Source organism: Oncorhynchus tshawytscha, linkage group LG06 (assembly GCF_018296145.1).
Source record: "Oncorhynchus tshawytscha isolate Ot180627B linkage group LG06, Otsh_v2.0, whole genome shotgun sequence".
NCBI classification, from domain to species: Eukaryota; Metazoa; Chordata; class Actinopteri; order Salmoniformes; family Salmonidae; genus Oncorhynchus; species Oncorhynchus tshawytscha.
In genome coordinates, this window is record NC_056434.1 from 1,347,572 (window position 1) to 1,367,383 (window position 19,812).

Below are 19,812 nucleotides of genomic sequence, written 5' to 3' on the forward strand. Positions count from 1 at the left end.
TAGTGGAGGGTAAACACTAAGGGCCAGTAGTGTAGTGGAGGGTAAACACCAAGGGTCAGTAGTGTAGTGGAGGGTAAACACTAAGGGCCAGTGGTGTAGTGGAGGGTAAACAACACTGGGCCAGTGGGTAGTGGAGGGTAAACAAAGGGCCAGTGGTGTAGTGGAGGGGTAAACACTAATGGGCCAGTGGTGTAGTGGAGGGTAAACACTAAGGGCCAGTGGTGTAGTGGGGGTAAACACTAAGGGCCAGTAGTGTAGTGGAGGGTAAACACTGGGGTCAGTGGTGTAGTGGAGGGTAAACATTAAGGGCCAGTGGTGTAGTGGAGGGTAAACACTAGGGTCAGTGGTGTGTAGTGGAGGGTAAACAGGGCCAGTAGTATGGGCCAGTGGTGTAGTGGAGGGTAAACACTAAGGGCCAGTAGTGTAGTGGAGGTAAACACTAAGGGCCAGTGGTGTAGTGGAGGTAAAAACACCAAGGGTCAGTAGTGTAGTGGCAAACACTAAGGGCCAGTAGTGTAGTGGAGGGTAAACACTAAGGGCCAGTAGTGTAGTGGAGGTGGTAAACACTAAGGGCCAGTAGTGTAGTGGAGGGTAAAACACAGTGTGTAGTGGAGGGTAAAGCACTAGGGCCAGTGGTGTAGTGGAGGGTAAACACTAAGGGCCAGTGGTGTAGTGGAGGGTAAACACTAAGGGCCAGTGGTGTAGTGGAGGGTAAACACCAAGGGCCAGTAGTGTAGTGGAGGGTAAGGGAGTGAGTGGAGGGTAAACACTAAGGGTCAGTGGTGTAGTGGAGGGTAAACACTAAGGGCCAGTAGTGTAGTGGAGGGTAAACACTAAGGGTCAGTGGTGTAGTGGAGGGTAAACATTAAGGGTCAGTGGTGTAGTGGAGGGTAAACACTAAGGGCCAGTAGTGTAGTGGAGGGTAAACACTAAGGGTCAGTGGTAGTGGAGGGTAAACACTAAGGGCCAGTAGTGTAGTGGAGGGTAAACACTAAGGGCCAGTAGTGTAGTGGAGGGTAAACACCAAGGGTCAGTAGTGTAGTGGTGTAGTGGAGGGTAAACACTAAGGGCCAGTAGTGTGTAGTGGATGGTAAACACTAAGGGCCAGTGGTGTAGTGGAGGGTAAACACTAAGGGCCAGTAGTGTAGTGGAGGGTAAACACTAAGGGCCAGTAGTGTAGTGGAGGGTAAACACTAAGGGCCAGTAGTGTAGTGGAGGGTAAACACTAAGGGCCAGTGGTGTAGTGGTGGGGTAAACACTAAGGGCCAGTGGTGTAGTGGAGGGTAAACACTAAGGGTCAGTGGTGTAGTGGAGGGTAAACACTAAGGGCCAGTGGTGTAGTGGAGGGTAAACACTAAGGGCCAGTAGTGTAGTGGTGTAGTGGAGGGTAAACACTAAGGGCCAGTAGTGTAGTGGTGTAGTGGAGTGGGTAAACACTAAGGGCCAGTAGTGTAGTGGAGGTAAACACTAAGGGTCAGTGGTGTAGTGGAGGGTAAACACAAAGGGCCAGTAGTGTAGTGGAGGGTAAACACTAAGGGCCAGTAGTGTAGTGGAGGGTAAACACTAAGGGCCAGTAGTGTAGTGGAGGGTAAACACTAAGGGCCAGTGGTGTAGTGGTAAACACAAGGGCCAGTGGTGTAGTGGAGGGTAAACACTAAGTGTAAACACTAAGGGCCAGTGGTGTAGTGGAGGGTAAACACCAAGGGCCAGTGGTGTAGTGGTGGGGGTAAACACAAAGGGCCAGTGGTGTAGTGGAGGGTAAACACAAGGGCCAGTGGTGTAGTGGAGGGTAAACACTAAGGGCCAGTAGTGTGTAGTGGCCAGTAGTGGAGGGTAAACACTAAGGGCCAGTAGTGTAGTGGAGGGTAAACACTAAGGGCCAGTGGTGTAGTGGAGGGTAAACACTAAGGGCCAGTAGTGTAGTGGAGGGTAAACACTAAGGGCCAGTAGTGTAGTGGAGGGTAAACACTAAGGGTCAGTGGTGTAGTGGAGGGCAAACACTAAGGGCCAGTGGTGTAGTGGAGGGGTAAACACTAAGGGTCAGGTGGTGTAGTGGAGGGTAAACACTAAGGGCCAGTAGTGTAGTGGAGGGTAAACACTAAGGGCCAGTAGTGTAGTGGAGGGTTAACACTAAGGGCCAGTGGTGTAGTGGAGGGTAAACACTAAGGGCCAGTAGTGTAGTGGAGGGTAAACACAGGGCCAATGGTGTAGTGGAGGGCACTAAGGGTCAGTGGTGTAGTGGAGGGTAAACACTAAGGGCCAGTGGTGTAGTGGAGGGTAAACACTAAGGGCCAGTAGTGTAGTGGAGGGTAAACACTAAGGGCCAGTAGTGTAGTGGAGGGTAAACAAAGGGCCAGTGGTGTAGTGGAGGGTAAACACAGGGTCAGTGGTGTAGTGGAGGGTAAACACTAAGGGCCAGTAGTGTAGTGGAGGGTAAACACTAAGGGTCAGTAGTGTAGTGGAGGGTAAACACTGAGGGCCAGTAGTGTAGTGGTGAGTGGAGGGTAAACACTAAGGGCCAGTGTAGTGGTGTAGTGGAGGGTAAAGTAAGGGCCAGTAGTGTAGTGTGAGTGGGGTAAACACTAAGGGCCAGTAGTGTAGTGGAGGGTAAACACTAAGGGCCAGTGGTGTAGTGGAGGGTAAACACTAAGGGCCAGTAGTGTAGTGGAGGGTAAACACTAAGGGCCAGTAGTGTAGTGGAGGGTAAACACTAAGGGCCAGTGGTGTAGTGGTATAGTGGAGGGTAAACACTAAGTGCCAGTGGTGTAGTGGTGTAGTGGAGTGGTGGTGGAGGTAAACACTAAGGGCCAGTGGTGTAGTGGAGGGTAAACACAAAGGGCCAGTAGGTGTAGTGGTGGGGGGTAAACACAAGGGCCAGTGGTGTAGTGGAGGGCAAACACAAGGGCCAGTGGTGTGTAGTGGTGTAGTGGTGAGGGTAAACACTAAGGGCCAGTAGTGTAGTGGAGGGTAAACACTAAGGGCCAGTAGTGTAAGGGCCAGTGGAGTGGGTAAACACTAAGGGCCAGTAGTGGAGGGTAAACACTAAGGGCCAGTGGTGTAGTGGAGGGTAAACAATAAGGGCCAGTAGTGTAGTGGAGGGTAAACACTAAGGGCCAGTGGTGTAGTGGAGGGTAAACACTAAGGGTCAGTGGTGTAGTGGAGGGTAAACACTAAGGGCCAGTGGTGTAGTGGAGGGTAAACACTAAGGGCCAGTGGTGTAGTGGAGGGTAAACACTAAGGGCCAGTAGTGTAGTGGAGGGTAAACACTAAGGGTCAGTGGTGTAGTGGAGGGTAAACACTAAGGGCCAGTGGTGTAGTGGAGGGTAAACACTAAGGGCAGGTATTTCTTGTCCAAACACAAGGACTCTTTCCCACTCTGTATTGCGATAGAATTTTCACAAATGCTTTACTATACATCATTCTCAAACATCAGAATTTAAGAAAATGTGAAAATGACCTTATATAAGTGGTCAAGTATCAGATGTTTCTGTTTTTAAGAGTCACATTCTTCCTGGGGGTGTAAATGAACAGATTTGAATAAGATGTCATGTTGCTGAAATGCTGTCAGTTCCACTTTAAATATAACAATGTTTCACACAGAAGTTATTTTCAAAGAGATGGCTGACAGCAGCACTGCAGTAAGAATCAGTCTCACCTTAAGTGGTTTCTGACACAACACTGTTCACCATAGTACCCTCAAAACGCATCACTAAGCTAAGGACCCTGGGACTAAACACCTCCTCTCTGCAACTGGATCCTGGACTTCCTGATGGGCCACCCCAGGTGGTGAGTAGGCAACAACACATCCGCCACACTGATCCTCAACACGGGGGTCTCTCAGGGGTGCGTGCTCTGTCCCCTCCTGTACTCCCTTTTCACCCACGACTGCATGGCCAAACACGACTCCAACACCATCATTAAGTTTGTTGACGACACAACAGTGGTAGGCCTGATCACCAACAACGATGAGACAGACTATAGGGGAGGAGGTCAGAGACCTGGGAGTGTGATGCCAGAATAACAACCTATCCCTCAACGTAACCAAGACTAAGGAGATGATTGTGGACTACAGGAAAAGGAGGACCGAGCACGCCCCCATTCACATCAACAGGTCTGTAGGGGAGCAGGTTGAGAGCTTCAAGTTCCTTGGTGTCCACATCCCCAACAAACTATCATTGTCCAAAGGCACTACAGAGGGTAGTGTGTACAGCCCAGTACATCATTGGGGCCAAGCTTTCTGCCATCCAGGACCTCTATACCAGGCGGTGTCAGAGGAAGGCCCTAAAAATTGTCAAAGACTCCAGCCACCCTAGTCATAGACAATTTTCTCTGCTACCGCACAGCAAGTGGTACTGGAGCACCAAGTCTAGGTCCAAAAGGCAGCTTCTTCTAACAGCTTCTATCCCCAAGCCATAAGACTGCTGAACAGTTATTCAAATAATTACCCAGACTATTTGCATTGACCCCCCTTTTACGCTGCTGCTACTCGCTGTTTATTATCTATGCAAAGTCACTTTACCCCTACCTACACCTACCATAGTGCCCTCAAAGCTCATCACAAAGTTAAGGACCTTGGGACTAAACACCTCCCTCTGCAACTGGATCCTGGACTTCCTGGACATCCCACTATTCACATCGACGGGACAGCAGTGGAGAAGGTGGAAAGTTTTAAGTTCCTCTGCATACACATCACGGACAAACTGAAATGGTCCACCCACACAGACAGTGTGGTGAAGAAGGAGCAACAGTGCCTCGACATTTGGCTTGTCACCTTAAACCCTCACAAACTTTTACAGATGCACAATTGAGAGCATCCTGTCGGGCTGTATCACCGCCTGGCAAACTACCTGCCCCCCAGGACACCCACAAAACCCAATGTCACAGGAAGGCCAAAACGATCATCAAGGACAACAACCACCCGAGCCACTGCCTGTTCACCCCGTTACCATTCAGAAGGCGAGGTCAGTACAGGTGCATCAAAGCGGGGACCGAGAGACTGAAAAACAGCTTCTATCAAGGCCATCCAACTGTTAAACAGCCATCATCAACCCTGGTGTGCTGGCTAAATTCCCCAATCTGTCCCTCATACCATCATGGCCACCTAATCATCCCCAGTATACAAATGGCTCATTCATCCCCCCTCCTCTCCCCTGTAACTATTCCCCAGGTCGTTGTTGTAAATGAGAATGTGTTCTCAGTTGATTTACCTGGTAAAATACAAAATAAAAATCCATATATTTATATGTACATATTCTCATTCCATCCCTTTAGATTTGTGTGTATAAGTCAGTTGTTGTGGAATTGTTAGATTACTTGTTAGATATTACTGCACTGTTGGAACAAGAAGCACAAGCATTTCGTTACACTCCATTAACATCTGCTAACCATGTGTATGTGACCATTAAAATTTAATTTGATGATTTAATTTGACATTTTACCTCAATTACCTCGACTAACCTGTACCCCCGCACATTGACTCGGTACCGGGGGTGTATAGCCTTGTTATTGTCATTCAAAGACTCAATCATGGACACTCTTACTGACAGTTGTTGCTGCTTCATGTGATGTATTGTTGCCTTTACCTTCTTGCCCTTTGTGCTGCTACCATGTTGTGTTGCTACCATGCTGTGTTTATGTGTTGCTGCCTTGCTATGTTGTTGTCTTATGTCTCTCTTTAGGTGGTGTTGTGGTGTCTCTTGTCATGTGTTTCTCCTATATTTTTATTACATAAAAAAAAAATTACCAGACCCCATCCCTGCACAAGTCCTTTTGTATTCTGGTAGGCCGTCATTGTAAATAAGAATGTCTTCTTAACTGACTTGCCTAGTTTAAAAAAAATGTTTTGAAATGCGGGCTTTTATTTTGAAGGTTTTCTCATTACCATAGGACAGTGACGTCATCGTTAGCGTTGCTAGTAGTCGAGAAGTTGTTGCATGAAGATAGCTAGCTATTATAATAAACAGTAACGGCAGAGAGCTGAAACAAATTAATTCATTGCAACGTCTTCTGATGCATAAATAATGCATGCAACGATTTCATTTCTATAGTTTAGTATCATAACTTCAAGGGACGTGTTTTTAGGCCTTTACTCGTTGCTAACGCGTAGCTAGCTAGCTCCCACTGTTTCCACAGAATGAATTTCAACGCAACGGCCAGCTAATAAGCTGGCTAGCTAATTGAAAAAGATTTAGCTGGCACTATCCGACGATACAGCATCAAGAGTCCAGCTATCAATACATGCAGTTTCTTCGTTGGTGAATTTTACAGCACAGTGAATGTATTAGCTTGCTAACTAGCTAACGCTAGCCAAATTGGTCACAACAATGTCACAGGCGCACTGGACCAAATTCGAAAAGGAGACCGAGGAAGAGGTGAAGAACCTGGTCAAACACATCAGTGGGATTCAAGATGAAGAAGAGCAGAACTTTCAACTGGCACTGAAATTTACCTGGTCCAATTTCAGGTAAGGATGCCACATTTTAATTATGATTACACAGCTGCTTTAGAAAAAGGTGATATGGTCAAAGATGAACTGTTATGATGGTCATCGTGGTTTGTCTCTGTTGGCAGGTTTCACCGTTTCCTAGATGCCAATAGTCATAAAGTTCAACGCAGTGTGAATGGGTGAGTTGGCAAACAGGTTATATGATTTGTGTATGTAGAATTAACGTTACCTGTTCATTATGAGCATGATGAAATACCACTGTTTCAGGATCTATGAGAAACTGATGGTGCATTCAGACCTGAGTAAAGCAGAGAGCTGGGTCAGACTGACAGAAGAGTTCCTCAACTCACCTCTACCCAACACAGATGGAACTAAGGTATGGTTGGACAAGAAACATACTGCACACAGACTGTATAATTACAAGTGAGGTGGGGGTGGGGGGGCAGGAAGCATAGTGTGGCACCAGTTACAGAAAGGTCAATGTAAATAGTCTGGGTGGGCATTTGATTAGTTGTTCAGCAGTCTTCTGTCTTGGGGTAGAAGCTGTTTAGGAACATTTTGGTCTTAGACTTGGGGCTCCGGTACCACTTGCTGTGCGGTTGTAGAGAGAACAGTTTTTGACTTGCGTGACTGGAGTCTTTGACAATTTTTTGGGGCCTTCCTCTGACACTGCCTGGTATAGAGGTCCTGGATGTCAAGAAGCTTGGCCCTGGTTATGTACTGGGCCGTACGCATTACCCTCTGTAGAGCCTTGCGGACGGAGGCCAAGCAGTTGCCATACCAGGCAGTGATGCAACCAGTCAGGATGCTCTCGATGTTGCAGCTGTAGATTTTTTGAGGATCTGAGGACCCATGCCAAATCTTTTCAGTCTCCTGAGGGGGAAACGGTGTTGTCGTGCCCTCTTCACGATGGTCTTTGTGTGTTTGGAACATGACAGTTTGTGGTGTAAAAATGTCAGGGAAGACACTTGCTGGTTGGTCTGTGCTCTCAGTACACGTCCTGGTAATCTGACTGGCCCCGCGGCTTTGTGAATGTTGACCTGTTTAAAGGTCTTGCTCACATCGGCTACGGAGAGCGTGATCACACAGTCGTCTGGAACAGCTAGTGCTCTCATGCATGCTTCAGTGTTTCTTGCCTCAAAGCTAGCGTAAAAGGCATTTAACTCATCTGGCAGGCTCGCATATGATCAACATAATGCACACAGCCTGTATCATAAAATGAACCTGTACGCTTAGTTTGCAGTGCAGTGAATGACCTACCTTGTGTCCTCCTATGTTTTGTTACAGACTGATGTTCATCACAGTCTCCTGGACCTTCTCCTACACCTCTCCGACTCTCCCTTAACTCCAACTACAGCGAGACACCCAGACTGAAGGAGACTGGTGAGTACATAACCCCTTCCTTCCTCTGATGTTCATCTTACTCCTGATGTGTTCTCAGTCTGGACTACATGATCTCCTGTGTCTGTGTAGAGAAAGAAGACGACTTTGACTGGTGTGGATATTTACAGGAAGGAGAGCTAGACACAGATCCATATCCTGACACCCCAGTGAGTAAAACATGCTTCAACTCTTTCTTCTGCTTATTTTCCATTTCAAACATGTTCCATGATGTTCAGCCCTTCATTTATATTATTACCAGAATCTACTGTACTGTTTTGAAACTGTGGTGCCGTCCAAATGCCACCCTTATTGACCAGAGCCATCTCTCTCCAAGCCCTCTGTCTGATTCAGTCAGTTCTAATGGGATGGCTGATTTGCTGTAGTGTGTAGTCCTTACTCTTCCTGGCCTTGTTTTGATGCTAACTGTTAACTGTCTCTAACAGGAGTCTCTCTCTCTTACTACTGAGTGATTAGTGCTTTTTGAGGTCAGTTTCGGTTCCAATATAAAAAAATTATAGATTTTTTTTACAACATCAAATGCATTATAAAATGACGACATTAAAATGATTTCAGAGCTTTTTAATTGAAATTCCAAAGCCAAAAATAGTGGAAGAAAATATTCCATTGTCTTTGTCAGGTCCACATTGGGTAGACATCAATTGAAAAATAGGAAATTCCTATGAAGTAATACAATATTTCAGTTGTGTATATTGCATTTTGTATTTGATGACTTTATTATTTTTCATTCCTTAAAGTCATCATCTAATCTCTGCTAAGGCAGTAGCAGCCAGCCAGACCATCTAACGTTATCTCTGAAGACAGCACGGGGAAAACAGTCATCCTATTTAGCTAGCCTACCTCAGTACGCTTCATAGTTGTCTGACCAAATAATTTGACTAGTTCTTCAAAGTAGATACGGCATACTTCCACAAACTGTCTCTATTCCTCGTCCTTGTACATTCCTCTCATGCGGTTTGTGTGTATCTACCTCTCTACCATAGGAGCGGTCTGTTAAACATCTCTACCATAGGAGCTGTCTGTTAAACATCTCTACCATAGGAGCTGTCTGTTAAACATCTCTCTCTCTAGGAGTGGTCTGTTAAACATCTCTACCATAGGAGCTGTCTGTTAAACATCTCTCTGTTAAACATCTCTCTATCTAGGAGCGGTCTGTTAAACATCTCTCTATCTAGGAGTGGTCTGTTAAACATCTCTACCATAGGAGCTGTCTGTTAAACATCTCTACCATAGGAGCTGTCTGTTAAACATCTCTACCATAGGAGCTGTCTGTTAAACATCTCTACCATAGGAGCTGTCTGTTAAACATCTCTACCATAGGAGCTGTCTGTTAAACATCTCTCTACCATAGGAGCTGTCTGTTAAACGTCTCTCTATCTAGGAGCGGTCTGTTAAACATCTCTATATCTTGGAGTGGTCTGTTAAACATCTCTACCATAGGAGCGGTCTGTTAAACATCTTTCTATCTAGGAGTGGTCTGAGGAGGAGAGCGGGACGAGGACAGTCAGCAGCCGCTCAGCAGAGAGGATTCTGGGATACAGGTGGACCGTACCCCCAGGAGGACCAGGAGAAGACGGTCCCTGTTACCTGGACAGGTACAGATCATATACTCTCAATACCTGAAGCCCAATCTTGTGATTACGGGGGGTTTATTGTGTTGTGGTTATAGCGGGTTTATTGTCTTGTGACTACAGTGGGTTTATTGTGACTACAGTGGGTTTATTGTGACTACAGTGGGTTTATTGTGACTACAGTGGGTTTATTGTGATTACAGTGGGTTTATTGTATTGTGAGTTTATTGTGATTACAGTAGGTTATTGTGACTACAGTGGGTTTATTGTGGTTACAGTGGGTTTGTGATTACAGTGGGATTATTGTGTTGTGACTACAGCGGGTTTATTGTCTTGTGGGTTTATTGTGACTACAGTGGGTTTATTGTGTTGTGACTACAGTGGGTTTATTGTGTTGTGGTTACAGTGGGTTTGTGATTACAGTGGGTTTATTGTGATTACAGTGGGTTTATTGTGGTCACAGTGGGTTTGTGATTACTGTGGGTTTATTGTGTTGTGACTACAGCGGGTTTGTCTTGTGGGTTTATTGTGGTTACAGTGGGTTTATTGTGTTGTGACTACAGTGGGTTTATTGTGTTGTGGCTACAGTGGGTTTATTGTGGGTTTATTGTGACTACAGTGGGTTTATTGTGACTACAGTGGGTTTATTGTGACTACAGTGGGTTTATTGTGGCTACAGTGGGTTTATTGTGGGTTTATTGTGACTACAGTGGGTTTATTGTGACTACAGTGGGTTTATTGTGACTACAGCAGGTTTATTTTGTTGTGACTACAGTGGGTTTATTGTGACTACAGTGGGTTTATTGTGACTACAGTGGGTTTATTGTGGTTACAGTGGGTTTATTGTGTTGTGACTACAGTGGGTTTATTGTGTTGTGACTACAGTGGGTTTATTGTCTTGTGATTACAGTGGGTTTATTGTGACTACAGTGGGTTTATTGTGGTTACAGTGGGTTTATTGTATTGTGATTACAGTGGGTTTATTGTGACTACAGTGGGTTTATTGTGGTTACAGCGGGTTTATTGTTTTGTGGTTACAGTGGGTTTATTGTGATTACAGTAGGTTTATTGTGGTTACAGTAGGTTTATTGTCTTGTGATTACAGTGGGTTTATTGTGGTTACAGTGGGTTTATTGTGGTTACAGTAGGTTTATTGTCTTGTGATTACAGTGGGTTTATTTTGATTACAGTGGGTTTATTGTGGGTTTATTGTCTTGTGATTACAGTGGGTTTATTGTGATTACAGTGGGTTTATTGTGATTACAGTGGGTTTATTGTGGGTTTATTGTCTTGTGATTACAGTGGGTTTATTGTGATTACAGTGGGTTTATTGTCTTGTGGTTACAGTGGGTTTATTGTCTTGTGGTTACAGTGGGTTTATTGTCTTGTGGATACAGTGGGTTTATTGTCTTGTGGATACAGTGGGTTTATTGTGATTACAGTGGGTTTATTGTGGTTACAGTGGGTTTATTGTGGTTACAGTGGGTTTATTGTGATTACAGTGGGTTTATTGTGATTACAGTGGGTTTATTGTGATTACAGTGGGTTTATTGTCTTGTGACTACAGTGGGTTTATTGTGGTTACAGTGGGTTTATTGTGGTTACAGTGGGTTTATTGTGGTTACAGTGGGTTTATTGTGGTTACAGTGGGTTTATTGTGGTTACAGTGGGTTTATTGTGGTTACAGTGGGTTTATTGTGGTTACAGTGGGTTTATTGTCTTGTGACTACAGTTGGTTTATTGTGGTTACAGTGGGTTTATTGTGGTTACAGTGGGTTTATTGTGGTTACAGTGGGTTTATTGTGGTTACAGTGGGTTTATTGTTTTGTGATTACAGCGGGTTTATTGTTTTGTGGTTACAGTGGGTTTATTGTGATTACAGTGGGTTTATTGTGATTACAGTGGGTTTATTGTGATTACAGTGGGTTTATTGTGATTACAGTGGGTTTATTGTGATTACAGTGGGTTTATTGTGGTTACAGTGGGTTTATTGTGGTTACAGTAGGTTTATTGTCTTGTGATTACAGCAGGTTTATTGTTTTGTGACTACAGTGGGTTTATTTTGATTACAGTGGGTTTATTGTGGGTTTATTGTCTTGTGATTACAGTGGGTTTATTGTGATTACAGTGGGATTGTTTTGTGATTACAGTGGGATTATTGTGGTTACAGTGGGTTTATTGTCTTGTGATTACAGTGGGTTTATTGTCTTGTGGTTACAGTGGGTTTATTGTCTTGTGGTTACAGTGGGTTTATTGTCTTGTGGTTACAGTGGGTTTATTGTCTTGTGGTTACAGTGGGTTTATTGTGTTGTGGTTATAGCAGGTTTATTGTCTTGTGATTACAGTGGGTTTATTGTGATTACAGTGGGTTTATTGTGATTACAGTGGGTTTATTGTGGTTACAGTGGGTTTATTGTGGTTACAGTGGGTTTATTGTGGCTACAGTGGGTTTATTGTGATTACAGTGGGTTTATTGTCTTGGTTACAGTGGGTTTATTGTGGTTACAGTGGGTTTATTGTGGTTACAGTGGGTTTATTGTGGTTACAGTGGGTTTATTGTCTTGTGGTTACAGTGGGTTTATTGTCTTGTGGTTACAGTGGGTTTATTGTGGTTACAGTGGGTTTATTGTGGTTACAGTGGGTTTATTGTCTTGTGATTACAGTGGGTTTATTGTGGTTACAGTGGGTTTATTGTGGTTACAGTGGGTTTATTGTCTTGTGGTTACAGTGGGTTTATTGTGGTTACAGTGGGTTTATTTTCTTGTGATTACAGTGGGTTTATTGTGGTTACAGTGGGTTTATTTTCTTGTGATTACAGTGGGTTTATTGTGATTACAGTGGGTTTATTGTGGTTACAGTGGGTTTATTGTCTTGTGATTACAGTGGGTGAGCCTGATGCCAGGTCCTGGTTAGAGCAACATGTGGTTACTCCGTACTGGCAGGGCCACACTCCCCGCTTCCCTCACAGTCTCCATCTACACTCCAACCTGCTCAACGTCTGGTATGACCCCTGAACCCAGAATGCAACCTGGGTTACAGTCCAGCCATGAAAACCTGAGTCCCAAATAGAACACGATTCCCTATATAGTACACTACTTTTGTCCTGGCCCAAATGGCTCTGGGCAGACATGGTTATCTGTGCATGCTGTGTTGATGTTTGTGAAGAGATTGTAATTGAAATCCTAAAGCTTTATTGTGTTGTTTTTTCTCCACAGGGACCAACACGTGTACAACACTGACCCATTGTATCTGCCTGAAGAGAAAGCCTTTGTCACCGAGACGCAAGTGATCCGGGAGACACTGTGGTAAGATGGGATGGTTGATCCGGGAGACACTGTGGTAAGATGGGATGGTTGATCCGGGAGACACTGTGGTAAGATGGGATGGTTGATCCGGGAGACACTGTGGTAAGATGGGATGGTTGATCCGGGAGACACTGTGGTAAGATGGGATGGTTGATCCGGGAGACACTGTGGTAAGATGGGATGGTTGATCCGGGAGACACTGTGGTAAGATGGGATGGTTGATCCGGGAGACACTGTGGTAAGATGGGATGGTTGATCCGGGAGACACTGTGGTAAGATGGGATGGTTGATCCGGGAGACACTGTGGTAAGATGGGATGGTTGATCCGGGAGACACTGTGGTAAGATGGGATGGTTGATCTGGGAGACACTTTGTCACCGAGACGCAAGAGAAAGCCTTTGTCACCGAGACGCAAGTGATCCGGGAGACACTGTGGTAAGATGGGATGGTTGATCCGGGAGACACTGTGGTAAGATGGGATGGTTGATCCGGGAGACACTGTGGTAAGATGGGATGGTTGATCCGGGAGACACTGTGGTAAGATGGGATGGTTGATCCGGGAGACACTGTGGTAAGATGGGATGGTTGATCTGGGAGACACTTTGTCACCGAGACGCAAGAGAAAGCCTTTGTCACCGAGACGCAAGTGATCCGGGAGACACTGTGGTAAGATGGGATGGTTGATCCGTGACACTGCGGTAAGATGGGATGGTTGATCCGGGAGACACTGCGGTAAGATGGGATGGTTCTCTAGCGACTGTCGACATTTCCGTGCTGGCAGGTTGTGTAATTCCACTGAGACATTTTGTTGTCATCGTGGTCCAATTTCCATGCTGATGCTCTCAGGCGTGACTCAGGATAGTCTTTACCATGGTAACCTTCTTAGACAATGAGCTGTGGACTTCTCCTCCTTCAGCCTTTATACTGGATAGAATATTTTCTTTCTGAACTATATGAGCGGGAAAAAACTAATGATCAGGTGAATGGCCTATATAGTGAGGGCTGGTGAAAGGCCGATATAGTGGTGGCTGGTGAATTGTCTTTATAGTGGGGGCTGGTGAATGGCCTATATAGTGGGGGCTGGTGAATGGTGTATATAGTGGGGCTGGTGAATGGCCGATATAGTGGGGGCTGGTGAATTGTCTATATAGTGGGGGCTGGTGAATTGTCTATATAGTGAGGGCTGGTGAATTGTCTATATAGTGGGGGCTGGTGAATGGCCGATATAGTGGGGGCTGGTGAATGGCCGATATAGTGGGGGCTGGTGAATGGCCGATATAGTGGGGGCTGGTGAATGGCCGATATAGTGGGGGCTGGTGAATGGCCGATATAGTGGGGCTGGTGAATGGCCGATATAGTGGGGGCTGGTGAATGGCCGATATAGTGGGGCTGGTGAATGGCCTATATAGGGGGCTGGTGAATGGCCGATATCGTGGGGGCTGGTGAATGGCCGATATAGTGGGGGCTGGTGAATGGCCGATATAGTGGGGGCTGGTGAATGGCCGATATAGTGGGGGCTGGTGAATGGCCGATATAGTGGGGCTGGTGAATGGCCGATATAGTGGGGCTGGTGAATGGCCTATATAGGGGGCTGGTGAATGGCCGATATAGTGGGGGCTGGTGAATGGCCGATATAGTGGGGGCTGGTGAATGGCCGATATAGGGGGCTGGTGAATGGCCTGTAATGACTTCAACTGTAGCTAGACATCAGTCAGAGCTGTCGGTCAGAGCTGTCTGCTGACAGAATGCCGGTTCTGAATTTTCACCCAAGTTTAGAAGTGCTACTGAAGAACAAAACGAGTCTGAAGCTGAGCAGAAATGACATTAAGAAGCTTTTTAGATCTGTGTTTACTAAACACAGCAAGATATTAGTTTTGCGGTTTTTATCTTTATCTCCTGCTTGAAAAACACGACCCCTCAGTTTAAGTATGTAAGTGGCTGAATTAATAAGGGGATGGGGCATCATCTTGTGTTCGCTTCCTGCCATGTTTGAGAAGTCAAAGCCCTTTGGATCAGTTATTTTACAATACTATGTAAATAGCCAGGAAACACCAGGACTGTCACTCTGGACTAGCAGGTAAATTAGACTTCTATGCCTGTGTGCTTCTAAAAATGAATCTTACAGCACAGTTCACACAGCACAGTTCATACAGCAGGGCAGTTCACACAGGGCAGTTCGCACAGCGCAGTTCACACAGGGCAGTTCGCACAGCGCAGTTCGCACAGGGCAGTTCGCACAGGGCAGTTCGCACAGGGCAGTTCGCACAGGGCAGTTCGCACAGGGCAGTTCGCACAGGGCAGTTCGCACAGGGCAGTTCGCACAGGGCAGTTCTCACAGGGCAGTTCGCACAGGGCAGTTTGCACAGGGCAGTTTGCACAGGGCAGTTTGCACAGGGCAGTTTGCACAGGGCAGTTTGCACAGGGCAGTTTGCACAGGGCAGTTTGCACAGGGCAGTTTGCACAGGGCAGTTTGCACAGGGCAGTTCGCACAGGGCAGTTCACACAGTCACACACCTGTTTTTAGTCACATGCGTTTAAAATGGTCGCACTAGAGCCCTGGCTCCAGAACTTTGGCGTCTACGTAAGTATTTTTTTAAACCTCTCGCTTTGGGCTGGATGTATCAATTTGTAGTTCATACATGCAGAATCTATGAACAGAATTACGGTTTTACCTTAATTAGCCACAAAATCCTTTGTTTGAAAGTGACTGTTTTCTGAAAGCTGTGCACTGCCGTTTCCCCTCGTACGCCAGCCCCCTAGCAATGCGAGTTCCAGCCAATGAGCTTCAGCCCCTCGCCATTTGAGTGACAGCTAGCAAGATGCACACACAGCAGAGAAAGAGGGAGCCAACGACGTAGTACTCCCGTTTTGGCTCATGAGCGCTACGGTCAGAGCTACTGGTTAAAAATGATGCAAATCTTCCGGAAAGTCTCTTTTAGGGTTTCAGTTGATCCATGATTGTTTGTCCCCAGGCTGCTCTCTGGGGTGAAGAAACACTTTATATTCCAGCATCAGGATGGAAAAGTGGTGGTCAGGAATGATGTGGTGGTCACTCACCTGACTAACGTAAGACTACAGTCTAATCATTACATGTGTATATTAACAATCTGGAACAAATTGGTCTCATAAATTGGAATTCCCTGTCTAACCCCATCTCTCTCTCCTCTCTATCTGTCCTTTCTCTCCTCTCCTCTTTCTCGTGTCTCGGTCTCTCTCCTCTTTCTTCTCTCTCTCTCCTCTTTCTCCTCTCTTTCTCTCTCTCTCTCCTCTTTCTCTCTCTCTCTCCTCTTTCTCCTCTCTCTCTCCCCTCTCTCTCCTCTTTCTCCTCTCTCTCTCCCCTCTCTCTCCTCTTTCTCCTCTCTCTCTCTCCCCTCGCTCTCCTCTTTCTACTTTCTCTCTCTTCTCTCTGTCTTTCTCTTTCTCTCTCTTTTTTCTCCTCTCTTTCTACTCTCTCTTTCTGTCTCTCTCTCTCTCTCTCCTCTTTCTCCTCTCTTTTCTACTCTCTCTTTCTGTCTCTCTCTCTCTGTCTCTCTCCTCTTTCTCCTCTCTCTTTTTCTACTCTCACTCTTTCTGTCTCTCTCTCTTTCTCCTCTCTCTTTTTCTACTCTCTCTCTTTCTCTCTGTCTCTCTCTTCTTTCTCTGTCTCTCTCTCCTCTTTCTCTGTCTCTCTCTCTCTCTCCTTTCTCTGGCTCTCTCCTCTCTGTCTTTCTCTCTGTCTCTCTCTTCTTTCTCTGTCTTTCTCTCTGTCTTTCTCTTTCTCTCCTCTTTCTCGTGTCTCTCTCCTCTCTCCTTTTTCTCCTCTCTCTCTCTTTCTCCTCTCTTTCTCTCTCTCTCTCCTCTTTCTCCTCTCTCTCTCCCCTCGCTCTCCTCTTTCTACTTTCTCTCTCTTCTCTCTGTCTTTCTCTTTCTCTCCTCTTTCTCGTGTCTGTCTCCTCTCTTTTTCTCCTCTCTTTCTACTCTCTCTTTCTGTCTCTCTCTCTCTCTCTCCTCTTTCTCCTCTCTTTTTCTACTCTCTCTTTCTGTCTCTCCTCTTTCTCTCTTTCTCTGTCTCTCTCTCTGTCTCTCGCCTTTCTCCTCTTTCTCCTCTCTTTCTCGGTCTCTCTCCTCTTTCTACTCTCTCTGTCTCTTTCTGTTTCTTTCTGTCTCTCTGTCTCCTCTATCTCTGCTCTCTCTGTCTCTTTCTCTGCTCTCTCTGTCTCTCTGTCTCTCTCTTCTCTGCTCTCTCTGTCTCTCTTTCTCTGCTCTCTCTGTCTCTCTGTCTCTCTCTCCTCTCTCTCTCTTTCTCATCTCTCTCTCTGTCTCTCTCCCTGCTAGAACTGCCTACGGTCCGTGTTGGAGCACATAGCAGTCTATGGACAGGCAGTGTTCCGGCTGCAGAGGTTTATAGACGAGGTAACGGGGTACGACACTGAGCCCTGCCCTCCAGGCTCCTACTCCTCTAAGCAGGGCACCGAGCCTCCCTTCAGGACTTACCAGGCTTTTGTCTGGGCTCTCTACAAATACTTCACCTCCTTCAAACAGGAGCTCACCACCATAGAAAGAGACCTCATAGGCAAAGGCAGGTTTACCTTTCATCGTTATACGTTGATGAGTTTCTTGTGGCTTTTGTCTGATGTATACTGTAATTACACTGCTATTACAGTTGCAAAATTCAGCTAACTTCCATGTCGTGGTCGGAGGTGACGCTGTTATAACCTCTAGATGAGACTGTGACCCTGTTATAACCTCTAGATGAGACGGTGACCCTGTTATAACCTCTAGATGAGACGGTGACCCTGTTATAACCTTTGTAGATGAGACGGTGACCCTGTCATAACCTCTGTAGATGAGCCGGTGACCCTGTTATAATCTCTAGATGAGACAGTGACCCTGTTATAACTTCTGTAGATGAGACGGTGACCCTGTTATAACCTCTAGATGAGACGGTGACCCTGTTATAACCTCTAGATGAGACGGTGACCCTGTCATAACCTCTGTAGATGAGACGGTGACCCTGTCATAACCTCTGTAGATGAGACGGTGACCCTGTTATAACCTGTAGATGAGACGGTGACCCTGTTATAACCTCTAGATGAGACAGTGACCCTGTTATAACCTCTAGATGAGACGGTGACCCTGTTATAACCTCTAGATGAGACGGTGACCCTGTTATAACCTCTAGATGAGACGGTGACCCTGTTATAACCTCTAGATGAGACTGTGACCCTGTCATAACCTCTCTAGATGAGACGGTGACCCTGTTATAACCTTTGTAGATGAGACGGTGACCCTGTCATAACCTCTGTAGATGAGCCGGTGACCCTGTTATAACCTCTAGATGAGACGGTGACCCTGTTATAACCTCTGTAGATGAGACGGTGACCCTGTTATAACCTCTAGATGAGACGGTGACCCTGTTATAACCTCTGTAGATGAGACGGTGACCCTGTTATAACCTCTGTAGATGAGACGGTGACCCTGTTATAACCTCTAGATGAGACGGTGACTCTGTTATAACCTCTGTAGATGAGACGGTGACCCTGGCGGGGTGCTGGACAGACTGACCCCTCACCTGGCCCAGATCAAGGTGCTCCACAAGGTGTTCTGTACGGGTGTGGCAGAGGTCCCCCTGAGACCCCTAACGTGGTGCGGGCCTCACACCTGCTCAACACACTGTACAAGGCTATCATAGAGTACGACAGCGTGGGAGAGGCATCCCAACAGGCCGTGAGTGTTTGTGTTTACATGTCTGTGTCTGTGAGTGTGACCGTGAGTGTCTGTGAGTGTGACCGTGTCTGTGAGTGTGACCGTGAGTGTGTCTGTGAGTGTGACCGTGAGTGTGTCTGTGAGTGTGACCGTGTCTGTGTCTGTGAGTGTGTCTGTGAGTGTGTCTGTGAGTGTGACCGTGTCTGTGTCTGTGAGTGTGTCTGTGAGTGTGTCTGTGAGTGTGTCTGTGAGTGTGTCTGTGAGTGTGACCGTGTCTGTGAGTGTGACCGTGTCTGTGAGTGTGCCCGTGTCTGTGAGTGTGTCTGTGAGTGTGACCGTGTCTGTGAGTGTGACCGTGTCTGTGAGTGTGACCGTGTCTGTGAGTGTGACCGTGTCTGTGAGTGTGACCGTGTCTGTGAGTGTGACCGTGTCTGTGAGTGTGACCGTGTCTGTGAGTGTGTCTGTGTCTGTGAGTGTGACCGTGTCTGTGAGTGTGTCTGTGAGTGTGTCTGTGAGTGTGTCTGTGAGTGTGTCTGTGAGTGTGACCGTGTCTGTGAGTGTGTCTGTGAGTGTGACCGTGTCTGTGAGTGTGACCGTGTCTGTGACCGTGTCTGTGACCGTGTCTGTGAGTGTGACCGTGTCTGTGAGTGTCTGTGAGTGTGACCGTGTCTGTGAGTGTGTCTGTGAGTGTGTCTGTGAGTGTGACCGTGTCTGTGAGTGTGACCGTGTCTGTGAGTGTGACCGTGTCTGTGAGTGTGACCGTTTCTGTGAGTGTGACCGTGTCTGTGAGTGTGACCTTGTCTGTGACCTTGTCTGTGAGTGTGACCGTGTCTGTGAGTGTGACCGTGTCTGTGAGTGTGACCGTGTCTGTGAGTGTGTCTGTGAGTGTGACCGTGTCTGTGACCGTGTCTGTGAGTGTGACCGTGTCTGTGAGTGTGACCGTGTCTGTGAGTGTGACCGTGTCTGTGAGTGTGACCGTGTCTGTGACCGTGTCTGTGGGTGTGACCGTGTCTGTGAGTGTGACTGTGAGTGTGACCGTGTCTGTGAGTGTGACCGTGTCTGTGAGTGTGTCTGTGAGTGTGACCGTGTCTGTGAGTGTGTCTGTGAGTGTGACCGTGTCTGTGAGTGTGTCTGTGAGTGTGACCGTGTCTGTGAGTGTGTCTGTGAGTGTGTCTGTGAGTGTGACCGTGTCTGTGAGTGTGTCCGTGAGTGTGAGTGTGTCCGTGAGTGTGTCTGTGTCTGTGACCGTGTCTGTGAGTGTGACCGTGTCTGTGAGTGTGACCGTGTCTGTGAGTGTGACCGTGTCTGTGAGTGTGACCGTACCTGTGACCTTGTCTGTGAATGTAACCGTGAGTGTGTGTGTGACCTTGTCTGTGAGTGTGTGTGTGTCTGTGACCGTGTCTGT

The 19,812-nt window shown here is 46.6% G+C and overlaps 1 protein-coding gene across 1 annotated transcript in view; it reads left to right on the plus strand.

The window, feature by feature from the left end:
• Positions 1 to 5,888: 5,888 nt before the first annotated feature.
• The window catches only part of LOC112252010 (tubulin, gamma complex associated protein 5), a 45,892-nt gene continuing 31,968 nt past the window's right edge, over positions 5,889 to 19,812 (plus strand). Inside the window, 16 exon segments of the mRNA XM_042322798.1 lie at positions 5,889 to 6,463; positions 6,571 to 6,624; positions 6,713 to 6,821; positions 7,733 to 7,784; positions 7,787 to 7,828; positions 7,919 to 7,995; positions 9,317 to 9,335; positions 9,338 to 9,400; positions 9,403 to 9,441; positions 12,301 to 12,418; positions 12,633 to 12,722; positions 15,695 to 15,788; positions 17,037 to 17,280; positions 18,228 to 18,245; positions 18,248 to 18,322; positions 18,325 to 18,428. Of these exon segments, the coding sequence (XP_042178732.1) occupies positions 6,324 to 6,463; positions 6,571 to 6,624; positions 6,713 to 6,821; positions 7,733 to 7,784; positions 7,787 to 7,828; positions 7,919 to 7,995; positions 9,317 to 9,335; positions 9,338 to 9,400; positions 9,403 to 9,441; positions 12,301 to 12,418; positions 12,633 to 12,722; positions 15,695 to 15,788; positions 17,037 to 17,280; positions 18,228 to 18,245; positions 18,248 to 18,322; positions 18,325 to 18,428 (1,338 nt within the window). The 5' untranslated portion in view covers positions 5,889 to 6,323.